Source organism: Pseudopodoces humilis, chromosome 8 (assembly GCF_049639895.1).
Source record: "Pseudopodoces humilis isolate 2021_Gansu_Grassland_sample_001 chromosome 8, ASM4963989v1, whole genome shotgun sequence".
Classification (NCBI taxonomy): domain Eukaryota; kingdom Metazoa; phylum Chordata; class Aves; order Passeriformes; family Paridae; genus Pseudopodoces; species Pseudopodoces humilis.
Genome location: NC_142207.1, coordinates 34,438,299 through 34,456,687, shown reverse-complemented (window position 1 = coordinate 34,456,687; position 18,389 = coordinate 34,438,299). Strand labels below are relative to the sequence as shown.

General features: G+C 41.6%; 1 protein-coding gene across 4 annotated transcripts in view; it reads left to right on the top strand.

The window, feature by feature from the left end:
* IKZF2 (IKAROS family zinc finger 2) overlaps positions 1-17,118 on the top strand; it is a 115,973-nt gene extending 98,855 nt beyond the window's left edge. For all 4 annotated transcript variants that reach the window (XM_088058761.1, XM_014257747.2, XM_005528886.3 and 1 more), the window contains 2 exons: positions 3,992-4,135; positions 9,128-17,118. In XM_088058761.1, coding sequence (XP_087914887.1) covers positions 3,992-4,135; positions 9,128-9,852 — 869 coding nt within the window. In that variant the 3' untranslated portion in view covers positions 9,853-17,118. The remainder of the gene's footprint in view (positions 1-3,991; positions 4,136-9,127) is intronic.
* Positions 17,119-18,389: the final 1,271 nt, after the last annotated feature.

Genomic DNA, 18,389 nt, shown 5'->3' with positions numbered 1-18,389 from the left:
GCCAAAAGTCCAGAGAAATTCTTCCAGGGGAATGGAGAAGGGTACTCTTTTCAGGAGAAGGAGAAGGAAGCTAGCCCTAGGCTGTGTGAGGCTCCAAGGCCAGCTCCACATAAAACACACAATGGCCTTGTGTCTTTCCCTCTTACTTAGTGGCTTAAAACATCGTTAAAATGCTGGTCCCACAGGACACTTCCCACCAGGGTCCATGGGAATATTTCCTGTCATTTCTCTGCACACACACACTTCATTTAAATAGCAATATTGTGAGCTTCAGAAAGGAAATTGAGGTTGATGGAGTAATACTAATTTGTACCAGCTGAGACTTAGCCCAGTGTCTGGTGTCTGCACACAAAATATTTATCAGCAAAACACACACTGGGTAATTTTTTTAGTTCTCTTTTTTCCCCTATTCTTTCCTCACTAGTACAGCATAAACTTTTTTAATAGTTCATGTGGTTTCTTAAAAATTAATAGTAAAAAGTTAAAGATATTCACTATGATTGAAAAAACAATGTCTTCAGGAAAAGAAAGACTGTTCTGAAGACTATCCAAGTTTATGAATTGAGAATTTAGGCTTAGAAACAGTACTTTGTGTTAACTGCAGTTGAGTATTGACAGTGTTAGAGGTGGTGAACTCTTCCATGGGCAATCCAGAAGCACACCCTGATAGCTGATGAGGAACAGAAACATACTCAGGGCTTTTCCTGGGCTGGAAATTTGAGTTTTAGAATAAAAAAGTCTTCCTGAGCTGAGACTGTAAATTCTCAGCATAAAATGAGTTGCTGTATCTGAGCTAGTTATATCCTGTCAGCTGTTCTTTGGTTGCTGTCACTACCAAGGTAATGAAGTAGGATGTACTACAACAAAAAAGGAATTGCATTTACTGCTGAGTAAATGTGTACACGAGCTTCTACTACAGAGCAGCTGATTGTTGAGAACTGGTAGTTGTGTGTGATCACTTTGGTTTTCCCCTTTCTTATTTTGTTTTTTCCTTAAAAAAAAAATAGAGGCTGTGCTATATGTCCTTTATTTGTGTGTTTTTTAAATTGAAATGAAATCTAGAATTGTCAATGTGATATTTGATTTTTGGTTTTCTGAAATGTGACATCTCATCTGTTTGGTCCAGTTTTGCTTGCCATTTAAATGGTTTCAGAAACTAGTCCTAAACTACTTCCTTCTTTCCCTTCTCCCAGGAAATCTGCATAACAAAACACATTCTGGTAACGTATTTCAGTCATAACACAAATATTGGTGTGATTCTGTTGCAAAAGAAAAGTGCCCTGGATTATAGACTTGGGTTCTGAGGTGGGAAAAAGTACCTTCACCATGAAAGATGGAAAAGAAAATGCTCTTATTGTTGATGGTTTTAATTTAAAAATTAGTCCAAGCAGGATTTTTTGCCTGACTTAGAAAAGAGCAGATGTCTTTTTTAGCACTATTCATTTTTCATGGAAGAAAGGTTTCAAATTATGTGTAGGAAATTTTACACACATATGCCCAGCAGCAGAATTATTTAATTATTACTTAATTGTTATAAGACCATACAAATGTTGCTACATTTGGGGCTTATTCAGATGGCTTTTAAAATAATTGGGAGCTTTGAACTGGTTCAAGATGCCTTGAGCAGGTGTTCCTAGGAGGGACTGAGCACCTTCCTAGCACCACACCAGCAGCCTTGAGTGTCCTGTGCACCAAGGGCTGGAAATCCTTGAAGTGGCATCCAGGTGGACATGGCCCATGGCAGTCACATCCTGGGATTCACAGCGTGTGTGTGCGTGTGCATGCATCCACAGAGCTTGGGGAAGCCAAAAAAGGACAGTCAGCTGCCAGTTCCCAGTGAAAATCAGCAGACATCATCTTTCCTTTCTTCCCAAATCTCCTTGGTAAATACTTGAGTGTGCAGATAGCTCCTGACCAAGCACGGTATTTAATTAACCTTAAAACTTTACCCTTAGCTATTGAAGTGTTCCAAGGCTCCCAGTCTGCACTGGGCATTAATTAGGTCACTTGAACACTGCATTCCATTTTGTTGCAACATTAGATTCATTTCATATTTATGCTTTTTTCCCCTCCCTTTCAGTGATGCCAGCAGGACTGCCTTGTAAATGAGAAACCATTGTGTTTCTCAGGGGGAGCATCCTGTACAAATATAAAAGCAGCAGAGTAAATCATTTTACAGCATATGGTAGATTCTAAGCCTCAAAGTACTCAGCTTTGCATAGCAGCAGAGGCACAAATGGAATCAAATGAATAAATTGCCATGTTTTCTTATTATGGATGTCTGAATTGAGAAGTTCACCTGAGCAGATACTCTGTTTTGTAATTGCCTGGTATTTGCTCTTCCTTACTAGAAAGAAGGCAGAGACAAGGCTTTTATCACCCCATTTTTCGTATATTATGTGCTAGCAAACAGCTGTGTTTAGGAACAGGGGGTGATTATTCCATGCCAGGATCCTGAAGGTAGTGCAGTTACATGGGAGGCAAGTGGGCTGGTGGAGTTCATTTATGGCACTGTCTGGGAGAAGGTGTCTGTGACACAAAAGGCTGCCATGGTGAGAGACCGGAGGAGGGTTGGCAGAACATGAGGGTGCCAGTCCTTCTCTGCCACCTCTGCAATACCCAGCACTTTGCTGGGAGCCTGTTCTAAGACAGAGAATGCAATGGGTTCCTCTCAGTTTACAAACTGTAGGAACTCTGTGCCAGATTGCCCCAGGTTCTGTTTTTCTGCCATCCATTCTTTATACCCCAACCATCCCATTAGCACATGGACTGGTGGCTGATCCCTCTCAGGTTTTTCTTGCTGCCTTCTGAGGATGAATGCAGGACAACTAGGCCTGGTATTAAACTCATAGCAGCAGAGCAGAGCTACACACTTGATATATATTGCAAATGACTGGGACTCTCCAGGCCTGATCCACAGTCTGGTACCACTGATTATAAGACAATGATTATAAGAGGATGCTCAACAAAACCAAAGTCATTTGTTGGTCCTTAAGAATGGCTATATCAGCAAGTGACATAAAACCCTGTGCAAGTGGCTCACTACCCTGGTTAGAAGCCTGTTCAATTCCTACATTTTAGCTTTAGCACCTTATTCCCTAAACCAGCAAATGACAAAGAGTGAAATGAGTAAAGACAGAAGAAGTTATTGGTTTTTTGTTTGTCTCAGTGTATGAGCATTCCCCCTGATGTAGTTAGCACAGGAATGCTCCCTGCTGATCCCTGATCCCTGATGATGTGAAGTAAGATGCAGAAAACCTCTTTTTGCAGGCTGTTAGATCTGTGCTTGAGGGGATAAAAATATTAATAAAAAAATGGGCAGTGTCTGTGTGATAGTGAAGGGAATTTCCATGTGATGTTAATCTTGTAATTCCAGTACAGTGTGTGTTAATTTTACAGTCTCATTACAATGTGAAGAGAGGAAATATGCTTTAACAAACTGATCCTTCATTTGAGAACCCTTTGTCTTAAGGAGCACAACAAACACAACTCATCAATGCCTTGTGTGATTTTTAATCATTGTGATTAGTGCAAAAAGATTAATAATAATAATAATAATAATAATAATAGTAATAATAGGAATAATTATGCTGTATGGTAAGTGTGAAGGGAATACAGAAAGAATGATAACTAAATATTTACATTGGTGACAGGTGACCGTATTGAAGAGAGAATAACACAAAATGTCACCTACACAGTAAGTTTTCAAAAATGTCCTCTCCTCACTGGCAATCTTGTGTGTCCAGAGCAAAACAAGCCCTTTCACAAATACTTAAAGTTGGGTTTCTGCTAAGTAAGATGTTCCCAAAGAGAGATGTTTTGTGAATGAGGCTCTTCTTACAGGTGATTGCTGTCTTGATGCCCGAACTGTTCTCACACCTTGCTTTATGTTGGGTTGCACTTGTTGCACAGTCAGCAGGGCTCAAATGATTTGTGTTGTCTGTGATGTGTACACCAGACCTGTCTGATACCAGTTTTTGTTTTTATGTAGTACCTGCTCTGGAAGATTGTAAGGAACAAGAGCCTGTGATGGACAACAATATTTCTGTGGTGCCTTTTGAGAGACCTGCTGTTATAGAGAAGCTGACAAGCAACATGGGAAAGCGTAAAAGCTCCACCCCACAGAAGTTTGTGGGTAAGCTGGAAATGAGCCTTTTATTCTTTTTAGTGCATGGGTATAGGTTATGTGCTATTTGCAATAGCCAGAAAAACAAGGGGAAAAGTAGCACTCTCACAACTTGGTTTTGATACAACAGTGGAGGTGGTTAAATCACAGCAAGAAATCAGGATAATTACTGAAATCATTTTACCAGTCCAGAGAATTCAAAAGTGAAGTCCACTATCATGAAAATACCTTAGAAAACCTTGATCTTTTTACTTAAAGCTGTGTTGTGTTTTTTTAAACTTCTCTCTAACCCTTTTGAGATTTAGACTTGTCATCTTCCTTCTTCTTGCTCCAGAAAAAAAAAAAAAGCAAAAACAAAACAAAACAAAAAAAAGCTAAGACGGTCATATAATTATCTGTCTCCATATGTGTTAAAAAAACAAACAAGAAGTATCTCAAGACTTCTAATTTGTATTAAATTCCTGACACTTGGCAACAACTGGTCTGATAATACTGGCATGAGGAAGTAAATCACATCCCTTGTGTTGGAAGAAGAAGTTCTTGCTCCAAGTGCAGCATTCTGCACACAATAAACTGATTAATACATGAATACAAAACAGCATTGGGTGGCTTTTGATTACTAGATTTAGAATCCTAGGTCAAGAATTCATATTTTGCTTTGTGTCTTGACATATTAAAATTATTCAGCTTGTAACTGTTGACAGTATGGAGAATTTTACTTGGTTTGAGCTATAACTTAAAGCTTCTTTTTACTGCTACTGAAGCAAGGCAAAACTTCTTAGGAGGGAAGATGGGGCAGAGAATTGTTTGGGGTGTTAGACTCTGGAGTCACTAACAGGCTTTTTCCATGCTCACTCCCTGGAAGGGCAGTCACACAGAACTTAAGGGTGTCTCATTCTGCCAGTGCTGAGGGCACTTACAGAGAGGATCAGAGCACTCTATGCAATTAGCACAGCCATTTAGAAAAGTTGTTGCCCCTCAGCTAAATGAGATTCAGATGGATTTGTTAAATCACCCCTGAATGTGGCTGTAAGTAAGCTACATGGTTTGGAATAGCAGGGGGCCAGCAGTGTGCAGCAGCTCACCTGGGGGGACTGACACACTGACCTGGCTGCTCTCAGTCAGCTGACCATTCCCAAATATCAGTGCTGAGCTGGGGTTAGGCCAGCAATGATCCATCCCACATGGGGAATGCTGGGAGACATCAGTACATCCTATGTTGTTATAGATTTAGACCAGAAAGGTGATTTTATTTGTCCACTCATGCACCATTGACCATGTGTTGTTCTTGTGTTCAGAGGTAAATTTACTGTCTGGAAATCCTTGCCTGAGAGATGCTATACCACATTATTATTCTCTTCAGCAGGTTATACTACTTTGTTGTTAGATAAATCCATTTTTTTCTATAGGTGTAACGTATCACTATCCATATGTAGGAAAAAAAGTACCCCCTTTCATATTTACCATGTCTTATTTTTCTGATCTTTAGTGGCATCACAGTATTTAGATTGAATAACAGCAGTCTTCACTTGCTTGCCTTTCTATTTATTTTTTTTCTCCTCTCCACCATGACCTCACTTTTCTTCCCTTTTTCTCCCCAATTAAATATTGTTCATCTCTATCAGGAAGAATGTGTAATGGTTTTGTTGCTTGCAGGAAATTTTCCTGTGCATACTGCAAGTGTGGCACCTGTCCAAAACAACTTAATGGTGTTTATGAGAAGGTCATGTAAGCATAAGCTATAATCTTTGCATGCTACATCTATCAATGCTTTACTGCTCTTTCTGATCAGCAATCTCCAAGGGACTGTGGTTATGGACCACAGTCTCTCCTATGGCTGAATTTTCAAGAGGAAAGGAAGCAGCATACAGCAAATAGAATGAATTCATTTCTGTGTCAGAGACCTGGTGATATATCTGCTCTTGAGCTACTAGTCTTACCAATCCAGTTGAAGTAGTGGAGGCAGAAAGTACAGTTTTTGATGTACAGGAGTGTGAGTACTTTTTGCATCTTGTTAATGGGGGAGAGGCAGACACCAGTTAAATTAAAAGCAGCTGTCTTCAGGCTGGTCATGTGAAGCAGATTCACGTATTTTCAGCTGGAATTTGGAGCTTATTCTCAGAATGTCACTGAGGTTAAGAACTGGCAGGATGCAAAAGGAGACATTTATGTGGCTTACGATAAGACCATGGTTGTTAGAGTAAGAATTAAAAATACACAGGCGTCTCAGAACAGATGAAGATCAGCCAGCTGCCAAATTACAGTCAGCTTCTGGTTAATGGGGGTCAGGGAGAAACTTCCCTGGGGGAAATGCTGGAACAGCTTTCTCCAAGGTTTCTTGTAGCTTTCTCCCAAGTGTCCACATGGCAGCTGCTTTAGATACTTGATTAGATGGACTACAGGTATCACAGGGCAGCTGTGGCTGTGTGCTTTGATCTAGCTTTAAATACCTGTTTTGGGGTTTACTTGAATGTCATATGGCCAGAGGGGAGAATGTTTTTTCTTCTACTTCACTAACATAGGGCAAGGATAAATAGACTTTGAGCATAGTTTAAATGAAAATTCAGAATGATTGGTCTGATTAGCTGATTTTAAGTATAGGATTGGCTAAAGAGAAATTTAATTTGGAAACCACATTGTACTGGTCTATTGGACTGTTGATTGGTTACTTCTGAGCTCCGTGTTTTACGCCCTCTCCCTCCTGTGTTATCATTTATTTTACTTTTTTATGTCACACTCAATTTCTCAGGCTCTGACATCTTTGGAACTGGTGCATAATTAAAGGAATAAATAATTCAGGTCACTGGCAATTTACAGCTTTCTTTGCTGTCTGTGCTGGAGTAACTAAACATGGATGATGAAAGGAATCAAAATAAGGTTTGCATCATTTATCCAAGTAGCCCATAAAGGATGGGTAATATTTCTTGTATCTGTAAAGCCTACAAAGGACTGCCAGTGTGTTTGGGAGCTGGATCAGACCATCACCAGATCCATTTCTTTATCCAAACACAAGAATGACACAGGTGGCCAGAGAAGGTGACAGGCACCAGTGGACACCAGCCATACTTGCCTCCTGGAGCTGTCCTCCAGTCCCCCTTTGGCCCCACTTGGGAGGGGGCTGCACTGTTCCATGGGAGGCTGGAGCCACATCCAGTTGCAGAGCTGTCCATCCTGTCTGTGGCAGCACAGCCATCACAGGCTGCCAGCCCACATGCAAAAGACTGAAAAGAAGATGTTTGATGGCAAGGGACATCTACAGGTCATGTTAGATTACCAGGACCATTGTTGAGTACACATCATTGATACACGAACATGGTATGTTCAGTATTGCTGAACAGAGTAGGAATATTCATGTACTTCACTTTAGACTTACATTTAATTACCTTGATAATCAGGGCTAAGTTCCCCAGCAGAAGTGAGGCATCATCTCTGAGGATAACATGGTTAATTCTCTATGCATCACTTTGGAATAAGTCACACTAAGTGGAATGAATTATTATAGTCAAAAATAAAATGCTGAGTGATAGCTGTGTTGAAATGTACTAATGCAATTTGGAAGAGATTTGGGATTACAGTTCTGTTTCTTATAGTGGTTTATACACATTGTGTTCCAAGCAATTTTGGCAAAAGGTGATAGAAGAAGATTCCTGAGTAATTTAATTCTTGAGTAGCCAAACCACTTGTAAGTAGTGACTTCTTGAATTTATTAGCTTATGCTACTGGAAAAAAAAAAGTCTTCTTTTGTGTCCCGAGGAAGTGAAGTAACAAAGACAATGAAAACCAACCGAAATTATTTATCAGACTACATAAAATCAGCTTTAAAAGTTAGCTGTCAACAGCTAGCTAATTACATGTGTGAACACATAGGAACGTGTGTGTCTTGTATCATATACATATAATCTTTCCTGTCTAAAAAGAAGTTATCCCATGAACTTTGCCTGTCCTGACACTCCAAAGCCATCAGTGGAAAAGCAGTGCTGCTGAACTGAGCCCTGGTGTAAGCAGTGGTCAATTTGTTCACCTCCAAGGAGAACTGTGATGTGTAACATGGTGCCCTGTGACTGCCATAATGTTACCAGCATGTGGTTCTGGTTTTGCACATCTGTCATGCCATTGATGTGAAAAGGTTACAAGGATGTGAGTTAGGATTCAAAGTTACAAATCAGCCAGCTTCAGCATCATTATGTATAAATTTATCCTGTGTCAATGAAAGATGCTTTTGCCTTTTACCATGTGAAACTAAGCTATATTTGTGGTTTCTCTATTTGTTTTCTTGCCTAAATAGACACTGGGAAGGGAGGGGTGTGTGAATGTATTTTTTTTCTCAGTCCAAAAAGGATAGAATCTCTTTTTTTGAAGGAGGAAAACTGCAAAGATCAGCCTCCACTGCTCCTGCAAATGGCTTCATCTTCATTCTTGTCCACATGCTCTCATTTCATGTTTGGGGTTTTTTTCTGCTGGTTGAATGATTACATTATGGTGGCTCTAAAGGTGCCACCATAAAAAGCCCCCTGTACCTGTTGTTTAGGCTTCTCACTGTGCAGCCGTGTTGTAAGGTAGATGTGAGGCACCTCAGATTGTGGGGAACACGTGAAATGGTCCCTTGAATTTTGGGGAGAGCATGTCTAATGGTATGCTCTGCCAGAACTTCAGTGGCCTCAATATTTCAATCCATTATCTACCAGCTAACATATATTTCCCAACCTGAAGTGTGGGCATGGTCAGGTGCAGTTGAAGATTTGAAATTGCTCTGGAAATTGCTGCAGCCACATGTTTCATCTGGAATAAACTAAAAAAAATATCTCTTGGTGAGGGTATTGTTTTACCCAACTCAGGACAGGAACTTTATATGAGGTCAGTAATATTAGAAGGAGGTTAACTTTAGACTCTGGAATAATTTCACCCCAAGTCAGCGCATTTCCATCCCGCCCCACCCATTTCACAGTGAAACATTGCAGCGATTATGTTGATTTTGCTCATGTATTTGCTTTTATCTCTTAGGTGAAAAGTTCATGAGATTTGGCTATCCAGATATCCCCTTTGATATGAACCTAAGCTATGACAAGGAGGCTGAGCTGATGCAGTCTCACATGATGGACCAAGCCATCACCAATGCAATCACCTACCTTGGAGCTGAGGCACTTCACCCCCTGATGCAGCACACACCGAGCACAATTGCAGAGGTGGCCCCAGTCATCAGCTCAGCTTACGCTCAGGTCTATCATCCCAGCAGGATAGAGAGGCCCATCAGCAGGGAAACAGCCGACAGCCACGAGAACAACATGGATGGCCCCATCTCCCTCATCAGACCAAAGAGTCGAATCCAGGATAGAGAGGGCTCCCCCAGCAATAGCTGCCTGGATTCTACTGACTCAGACAGCAGCCACGACGACCGCCAGTCCTACCCAGGAAATGCTGCCTTAACCCCCAAGATAAAGCCAAACCCGGCTTATGTGAAGGAGGAGGCCAAGCCTTTGGAGGTCACAAAAGCTCCTAAGGGCTCTTTAAAGGATATGTACAAGGTGATCAACGGAGAAGGGGAGCAGATTAGGGCTTTCAAGTGTGAGCACTGTCGCGTCCTCTTCCTGGACCATGTCATGTACACCATCCACATGGGCTGCCACGGCTACCGGGACCCGCTGGAGTGCAACATCTGTGGCTACCGGAGCCAGGACCGCTATGAGTTCTCATCGCACATAGTCCGGGGGGAGCACACATTCCGCTAGGCCTTCTCATCCAAAGGGGACTCGTATGAAGTAGAAGAACTGCACATGAAGAAATACTGCACTTACAATCCCACTTTTCCTCAGACATTGAGACGCCTATTTTGTTGTTGTTGCTGTTGTTGTTGTTGCTGTTGTTTAATTATTATTATTAACCTTATTTTTTGTGGACCCAACCTCATTTTCTCTGCCCAGCTTAAGAATGGAAAGAAGGAAGGGAATGGATAAAGGAGGGGTTTGTTATGGCCGTCGGTTTTTGGGGAGTGATCCGCCTTGCTTTCTGCGGGAATTGGAAGGCAGTCCGTGTCCGTCTCAGTCAGTTGTACACCATGTCCTCTTTTGGGATATCACTCAACCATGCCAGGTGCTTTCAAGTCCCATCAAGATGCCATTCATTTGCAATTTCAGAGGAATAGGTAGAAACATTTCAGAGGAGAGCCTTTTCCTAATGTGAAGATCTGGTGCGAACTTTCGGTGGCTGGAGGAAAGGGGGGAACTTTGTCCTGCAGAACGAACAATTATTTTTAAAGCAAAACTGTTAGGGAGTTAGGAGCATGAATCAAAGTCAATATTCCTTTCAAAATCACTTTCAAGGGTGAGCTGTTTTCCTGGGTTCAGTGTCTATTGCCCCTCTAGAATGTAAATAAATTAAAAAAAAAAAAAAAAAGAAAAAAAGAAATGTATGTCTTAACACTGTACCACATTACAGCAGTTTAGTTTCATAAGTCTGAGGGCCTTCTGTGGTAAGTTTGAGGCTTTGTGTTTTTATTTTCCTTAACTTATGAAGCACCTTTTTTTAGAATTGTTAATATTCTGTTACTCCATGCCTATGTGTTGTTTCACTGGCTTCTTAGAGACCCTTGGGAGCCTTACTTCTCTAGTTGCACCCTAAGTTTTAAGAAAGAGCATTTAGAAATAACATTTAAACATGCTGCTAGGACAGTAAGTGGCCTAGGAGTCAGTGAGAGTCTGTAGTTTACTCAAGAGGTTCTGCTGTTCTTCTGAAATACTTTTGGGTTAAAATTATGGATTTTTTTAAATGACAAAAGTACTAGTAGCAAAGTGTTCTTTAAATATAGGTATATATAGATATATAATTATGTAAATACTATCTCATTCTACTATTACAGTGTTAACCTCTTGGCAGCAGCCTAAACTAAGACATGCAGCTGGGAAAGCGTTAGGAGTCAGATCCTTGGCCAGCATTTATCCTCTTGGCTCCACTGAATTTAATGGAGCTGCCCCAACTACTTCAGCTACATTGTGATCCGAACCTTGACTGTTTTTTCTCTTGTTGACTTCTTGCTTGCTTATTTGGTGGAACCACTGATTTCCTTTTGTTTGTATGTCATCAATTCTGCTTAATTTAGGGGTGAAAGTATTAGCAGGTTTTGCTGGATAGCCTTGGCTATGCCAGGTTACATACGACCTTCAGGTCATATACATGTGACCAACAGGTCACGTACAGCCTTCCCTGCTTCTTCAGAAAGCGATAAGTGGAGGTGTAGGTGTTGTGTCTTGATTTGAACTTAAAGATTTCATTTACACTCCTATTTTATTAATTTTCCTTTAGGGAAAGCAAGTGGAGAAACACACTCCAGAGTGAGTCCTTGATCTAGAGACTGGACAAGAAAACAAGTCCACTGATCTGTTTTGTTTCCTTTCTTTCTCTCTCAGTAAATAACAAAGCCAGCAACCACCCAGCAAGTTTCATCAGTAAAAACTGGGCTTAAACCTACGGGACAGATTGCCATTGAAACCCAACTGTTTGTACCAATCACAATTGAAATGTTGTTGTTTGGCAACAAGAGCACAGCTTGAGAATGGAAAGATCTGGATGGGTTTAACCCCCTCCGCACGCACGGTCTCCATGCGTTTGGGGAGACCTTTTCCAAAGGATAAAGTTACTAAAGTATAAAAGAGAGAGCAAGATCAGGCCATAATGAATTCCCATCTGCTCCCTCCAATCTGTGCACTTGATGCATATGCCAGTTTGCTGTTCGTTTTGAGGGTACTGGTTTTTTTTCCTTCTTCTCTTCCTAGACCTGGAGCATTTGAAAGTAGGAGCTGAGTGGTATTGATTGAAATCTTTTTATGGTGACATTCTTGGCAGCTAGAACCTGTGTTTAGAAAGAATACAGTAGATCATGGCCAGATTACCTGATGACTGCTTCCCAGCACTGCAATGCTATTAAGTAGGAGCTGGTAAAGTCTTGCAGTAGCCTATTAATTATAATACAATATGGAGAGAAATGTCATCTTGTGTAATGTGAGACCTATCAAGGCTGGGAATATGCAGGCTTTGGAGAGAGAGATTTAAAGATCTATTCCCAACATTGTTCTTAATGTCGTTGGGTTCCTCCCCCTCCTTCTTTCTTCACCCTAATGTAGAGGAAACTGGGGCAAATGAACCAGTGCTGTCCTCTGGACCATTCTCATTGTCTTGTGCCTGGTGCAGTCAAAAGAGTTTGTGCAGGAGAAAAGCAGGGAGATGCTGGAGGGCATCGCTTTTATTCCGTGTGGCTGGTTCTCTGCAGTCAGGGAGGTGGGCTTAGGAGGCAGGCGGCCGTGCTTTTTGTCAGGATGTGCCTGGAAATTCAGAAAAGAAAAAAAAAAGTGGTTGTGATTTACTGAGGCAGGAAAGGTCCTTTAAGAACAAGGGTGGAAAGGGAAAGGTTCTTGGGCCTTGAGGGTTGCTTGGGCCGCAAGAAAAACACATGCCCAACCAAGAGAGAAAGGTTGCCGGCAAATCCTTTCAGTCTCTGGGGGAAACATTCTGTTCTCCCCTCTGTGGTCAGTGAAAGAACATTGGGCTGTGGTTTCTTGGAATAGTTAGCACTAGGGAAAAAGAGTATAAAATGTCTGCCTTTGTTTGGGAAAGCACCAGAATACGGGAAAGGTAGAGAATCTCTTGTGTATCCACACATCAGCTGGCTGCAATTACATCTGCACTTTGTTAGTGTGCACTTTGGTTCACTGATGATACCTCCAGTAGGGTGTGTTCTGTAGATGTTTAAAGGATCAAATGGGGAGGCCCACTGATTTTGGACCTGGCTTCAGTTAAGTCCAGCTTCTTGATCTAATGGTAGCAGGTGAGATCAGGATGTCCAGGTGTCACAGGCACAGGGAACTGGGGAGGCACTGAGCAATTACCTTATAGAAACTACATTTTTTGGAGAGGAAGAAGCTTGAGGTGTCACATTAATTTCTTATTATCAATGTCCTTTTCTAAACATTAACTGAAGACTTCTATTCTAGAGTTAGGAAAAGAAGATTAAATTCTAGTTCAAATTTTGAACAAAATTTTGAATTAACATGTACTTTAGAATTCAATTCCTGCTGAAAATTATTAGACAGCTTTATGTAATGCAGTTTGTCCCTTCACAAAAGTGAACAAAATGGGGCAGCAGAGATTTCTTTGAGTGTTTTTTCTTGCTTGCTCTCTGCAAGAATTGGATTTCTAAGAAAAGCTCTTGAGTTTCATCAAGTTCATTAGTCATTCACAGTGTACTAGGAATTTCAGTAGCTAATCCTTGGCCTCCAAATCCGTTTGTACTTAGTATTTGGTGCTGGAAATTGAACCTGGCTGATTTTTATTGGACTCTTTTGAAATTCTTGGAATCGGGTTTCTGGTTAGAAACATGCATTTGCAAATTTACAATTGGCTTTCTGTAAGCATTCCCCATTTTCATTTAAAGAAAAAAAAAAAAAAGAAATTCTGTGCACTTCTCTGCCAGTAAACCCTTTTGCTTCTTTTACATCAAAAATGGCAATATTCTGACTCAGTTTAGAGGATTAAAAGCCTATTAATTTAAAGAGAAGTGTGACTGCTTATTCTGCTCTTGGTGTGATCCATATCCTTGGAGCAAAGGGCATTATCTATATATCTGCAAATATGACAGATGAATTTCACAGTCACCTCTCTTTGTAATCAGTTGGGAGTGCACATCAAAATATATTGCATTTTTCAGTAAAGCCCACTCTTTACTCAATAACTTATGGGATTAAAATAATTTTATTCTCCTTAAAAAGTGCTTTCATCTATGATGTGATGTGAAAGGTGTCTAGGCATTAACCTGTAGTGGTCTGTAGTAGAGAGGAAGATTTTAAATGGGTTAATTGGCCTGATTTTTAGTGGTACTGGTTTCTACAATGTGAGAACCCAGCTCACAAAGTGGCCATGTGAACCTAAAGTATGTTTACTGCAAGGTGAAGAAATTCTCAATTGTCACAGTTTCCAAATTTCTTTCTGTTTACAAGGGCTTCCCTAAATTTGTGCTGTAAGGCAGGAGGTGTAGGTTGGATATTAGAAAAAAGTTTTTTACAGAAAGGGTGATAAAGTTTTGGAATAGTCTGCCTGGGGAGGTGGTGGAGTCACCATCCCTGGATGTGTTTTTAAAAAGACTGGATGTGGTACTCAGTGCCATGGTTTGGTTGAGGTGCTAGGGCTGGGTTGGACGCGATGATCTTGGAGGTCTCTTCCAACCCAGTGATTCTGTGTGATTCTGTGACATCAGTAATGAAACCCAACCCTTCAAATAATACTGCCCAGGTCCTGGGCTAGCTTGTTCTGATGTAAAAGAAGCCAGACAACAGATGCTCCTTCCTCCAGAAAGAAATTTTGGAGGTAATTGCAGCAAAGGTGCTTATTTCAGCCAAGGGCAGGAGCTACATAATGCATTTCCTTCGCTGGATAAATTCCTTTCCTTAACTCTTGCTGTGCTTTATAATGTAATGAGGGGGGAGGAGGGAGGCTGCCAGAGTTACCTAAAGTCAGTGTGGGATTTTAGGAAAAGGGTGATGAGATTGGCTTTTCTGCTAGCAATTCATGTTTTAGCTTGGCTTAATAGCATTTAAAAACAAAAATGGATGGCCTGTGGTCTGGGGCAGCTGGAGAGCTTGAGAAAGTATATTTATATATATATATGGTATTGTGTAGTTAGATATATGCTTAATTGTATATGTGCCTTTTCCAAATGCATTTTGGGAGATCCTGATGTCATTTGTGATATCCTACCAGACCCTTTCAGAATGCACAACAAAAACCAACCCAAAGGAAACATCCCTTCTCCTGCTCTGCACCCTCCTGGGCAGCTTGACCCAGAGAGAGGACCCTGTTGGGTACTTTGCTGTGAGATTTCCTGGAGTTAGATGGCTTTTAGGAGTGGGAAGGGCTGAAAATGACCTTAGCAAAGTGCATTCCAGCTATCCAGCCAGAGCTGGTCTGTAGCTGGTCCCAGGGAACACAGCATCCCCAGTGCAATGCCAGGACTTGCCGTGGGAGCCCCCAGCTGTGCCGTGCCCTACGGAGAGCCAGGGAAGCGTCTCCTGTTTCCTCCCACTCAGCTCTTTAAGTAAAACACCCTTGGAAGTGGACTTTGCTCTGCTTTAAAGCTCCCCCTTAGGACTGGGAGCAGACTTTAAAGCACTTGCTTCTTGTTTCAGCCTGGAAAAACAAATGTGGCAAGTCCTTTGGAAGCGGTTTGCGAGTTTGCCTGTCACGCTGCTGCCACACCAGGAATTGGTATAGAGGCGAGAGAAGCTCTTCAGTAGGAGGTGTTCAGGGGGTTCATGAGCTGGAGCACTGCAGTGACGAGCACAGTGCTGGTTCTGGGACTTTCCCAGCGGGTTGGTGACCTGGTTTCAGGTGCAGTTGTTCCCCCTGCAGGGCTGCAGAGCCGAGTGTGCCGGCACAGCCAAGGCAGATGGGCTACCGTGGACAAGGTGGCTGGGCCAGCAAGCTTTGGGCAGATCCACCCCCTTGGCACTGCTCTGCTGGGCCCAGGCCACAGCAGCCAAAGAGGGGTGGTGAGAGGAGCAATTAGGTAGAAAAGAGCTAGAATTTGCTTCATAGGAAATAGATTCCCTTCTATCCCATTCATGTGTTCTGAGATACAAGCAAAGGAGAACATCACTGGTTCCCAATTTGGTTTCTAATTTGACCTCCTACAACCCCGCCTGAAAGGGTGGGTTGTGTCCTTCCCCTACCTGGCTCTGAAATACGCAGAGGACAGTCAGAAGGAGGGGTGGGCTCAGGCTTTGCTGTACTGCATGCTTAACAGGCCAGGAGAACAATAAAACCGGTCTCTGTTTAAGTCACCTACCTTCCCAGTTGAACCTGCAGATTCCCGGCTCCTGTTTGCTTCCAGCCTTTGGAAAGGTGGTTATCAGTGTGCTCACTTGGGTCCTCATCTTTGAAGATAACTTTCCATGCTGTCTCCTTCTGTACAAACTTCTCCTTTTCATCTTGGGGCCTAATTAATCAGTGGACAGAAATGACCATTTCAACAGAAACCTGCATAGTTGTAGTAAAACTAATATTTTTTTACAGTTGCAAAAAAAACCAATGAAACAAAACAACAAAAAAACAAACCTGTGATGCTTTGACTAGCAGTATGTGAAGTATTTCAACAGAGTGAATGACAATGAAGATAATCAGATCATGTCTTGAGAGGGGCTGGTACCACATGGACCCTGCTGGGAGAAAAGGGAGCAGCCTGGCCCAAAGCTGTGGCCAGTGCTTCCTTCCCACAGCTCGTGTTGGTTTAGGCGACCACACTGCAGCCCAGGAAAACATTTGAGCATCATCAGCCTCGTGCCATCCCTTTGGCTGGATGTGGAAGCACACTGGAGCTCTGGAGCTGTCTGTGTGTTTGATCACTCCCATCACCTGTGAGATCAGGGTGCAGCACAGCAGCTCTGGGCAGCTGCAGCGCTGAAGGCGCATTCCCGTTCTCCGTGTAGCAGCCTTAATCCCTGGCCCTCGGCGGTACCCGGGAACCTCAGCCTCTGCTCTGTGTCACCAGGCTGGAGAGAGGATGGGCACCTCCCGTGGGGAGTGGGGGGAGCACAGTGGGGCCACTCTGCAGTAAATTGGGCCATTTAGTTTTACCTCAAGTGACATCGAGTAAGAAAAGCTTCTTGCAGGGGTGGAGGTCACTGAATCCCTACTATGCACTAACTGGGATTTGACATTGCTTACTGGAAATGGATGTTCGTTCCTGAACACGCTGTAACAAGGGAAGGACTTTTTTTGGTTGTTTTTGTAGTCATTCGGATTCTGAAACTGTGATCAATTATTTGACGAATTGTCAAGTGTCCTCAGAGCTTGAACATGTTCACTTCCTCACCATGTAGCAGTCTCCTCTGGCTTTCTGTGCTTTCCTCTTTCCCCTTTTTCCTTCTTGGAGCTTTAAGTCTGGGCCTGCTCTTATCTCCTGTAGCTTTGGGCTGTCTAGGGGTTCGGGGAGGGGGGGTGGTTTTTGGGGTTTTTTGTTCATTGGCTGTACAGTCTGTTTACATATTTTTGTACTCAAGTGTAGTTTTTTATTAAAAACAGAAAAAAGAAAAAAAAAAGATAGTTGATTTGAGAAAAAAAAATAAGGTACATACTCTTTGTAACACTTTAAAGATCTAGGGTACCTTTGAGATGACTCTACAGTGATGTAATTATAATACTGTATATTTGCCTTCCTTTTTAGTTGGTTTTATTTTCTGGTTGTTTTGTTTTTTTTTTTTTTCCTAAAATGTTTATCTTTTTATGAGAAACTGGAAACTTTTAATGCAAATGTTTAGAAGATTTAAAATTGTAAAGTAAAAAAAAAAAAAAAAAAAGTCCTATAATTTTTTTTCCTGTTGGAAGAAAATGCTTTAAAAAAGTTTTACTACTGTTGTATTCCAGGGTGGGGGTTACCAACCCCAAATTTGCTTCTTATGCTTCATTCTTGGATCCTGCTTTCTAAACGTGATCATTGCAGACATGGATGAATTGCCTGTATTAGTTCTAAAAACAAACATCACCAACATTTGGGTTATTTTTCTGTTCAAGTGCAATACTTACCCTGACATCTTATTAATGTGCAGTGGTTTCTGTGTTCCTTCCTCAGTCCACACAAATCAGTGAAACAAAATGCTGTGCCCTAAATGAATTTGAAGATATGGTTCAAGTAAACTGATAGTGACTGACAAAAGATGAGAAACTGTAAATTAAGGCTAAAGCCCATAATTTACCTCCTGCTTGTTGTTGGCATTGAAACACATCCACATCCAGAATTAAGGACATACCTGTTCTTGACTCTTCCTTCCTCTTCTTTTCTAATTGCAGCTTTTTTAAGAAAAGCACTTAATATTGATGTTTATTAAAAATTACAAAAAATAAAAAGATCTTTTGGTCTGATCCAAAACCCACTCGGTGGAGACTTCTGTTGACTTTGACGATGGATTTTGGATTAGGCCTAATCTCCTAGCTGGGCAAAACTGCCATTTACTCTAGGGAGAGATTTGCCTGCATAAGAATTACAGGACTCGTGTCCTTTATCTACCTGAGAGACCAGAAAAGCTTCTTTAGAATTGTCCTTGTCTTATATAAGTTTAGATGGGACTTGTTTTACATATCATGCATATTTATATATAGTGTATTTTTAATGCCTTCCCTTCCCCGCCCTGCCCCAGTAGACTGAAGCCGCTGTTCTGTAAATATGTATTTAGGTACGTAATAAAAAGAAAAAAGAATAAAATCCCATTGAGACTTCTTGGAAAGG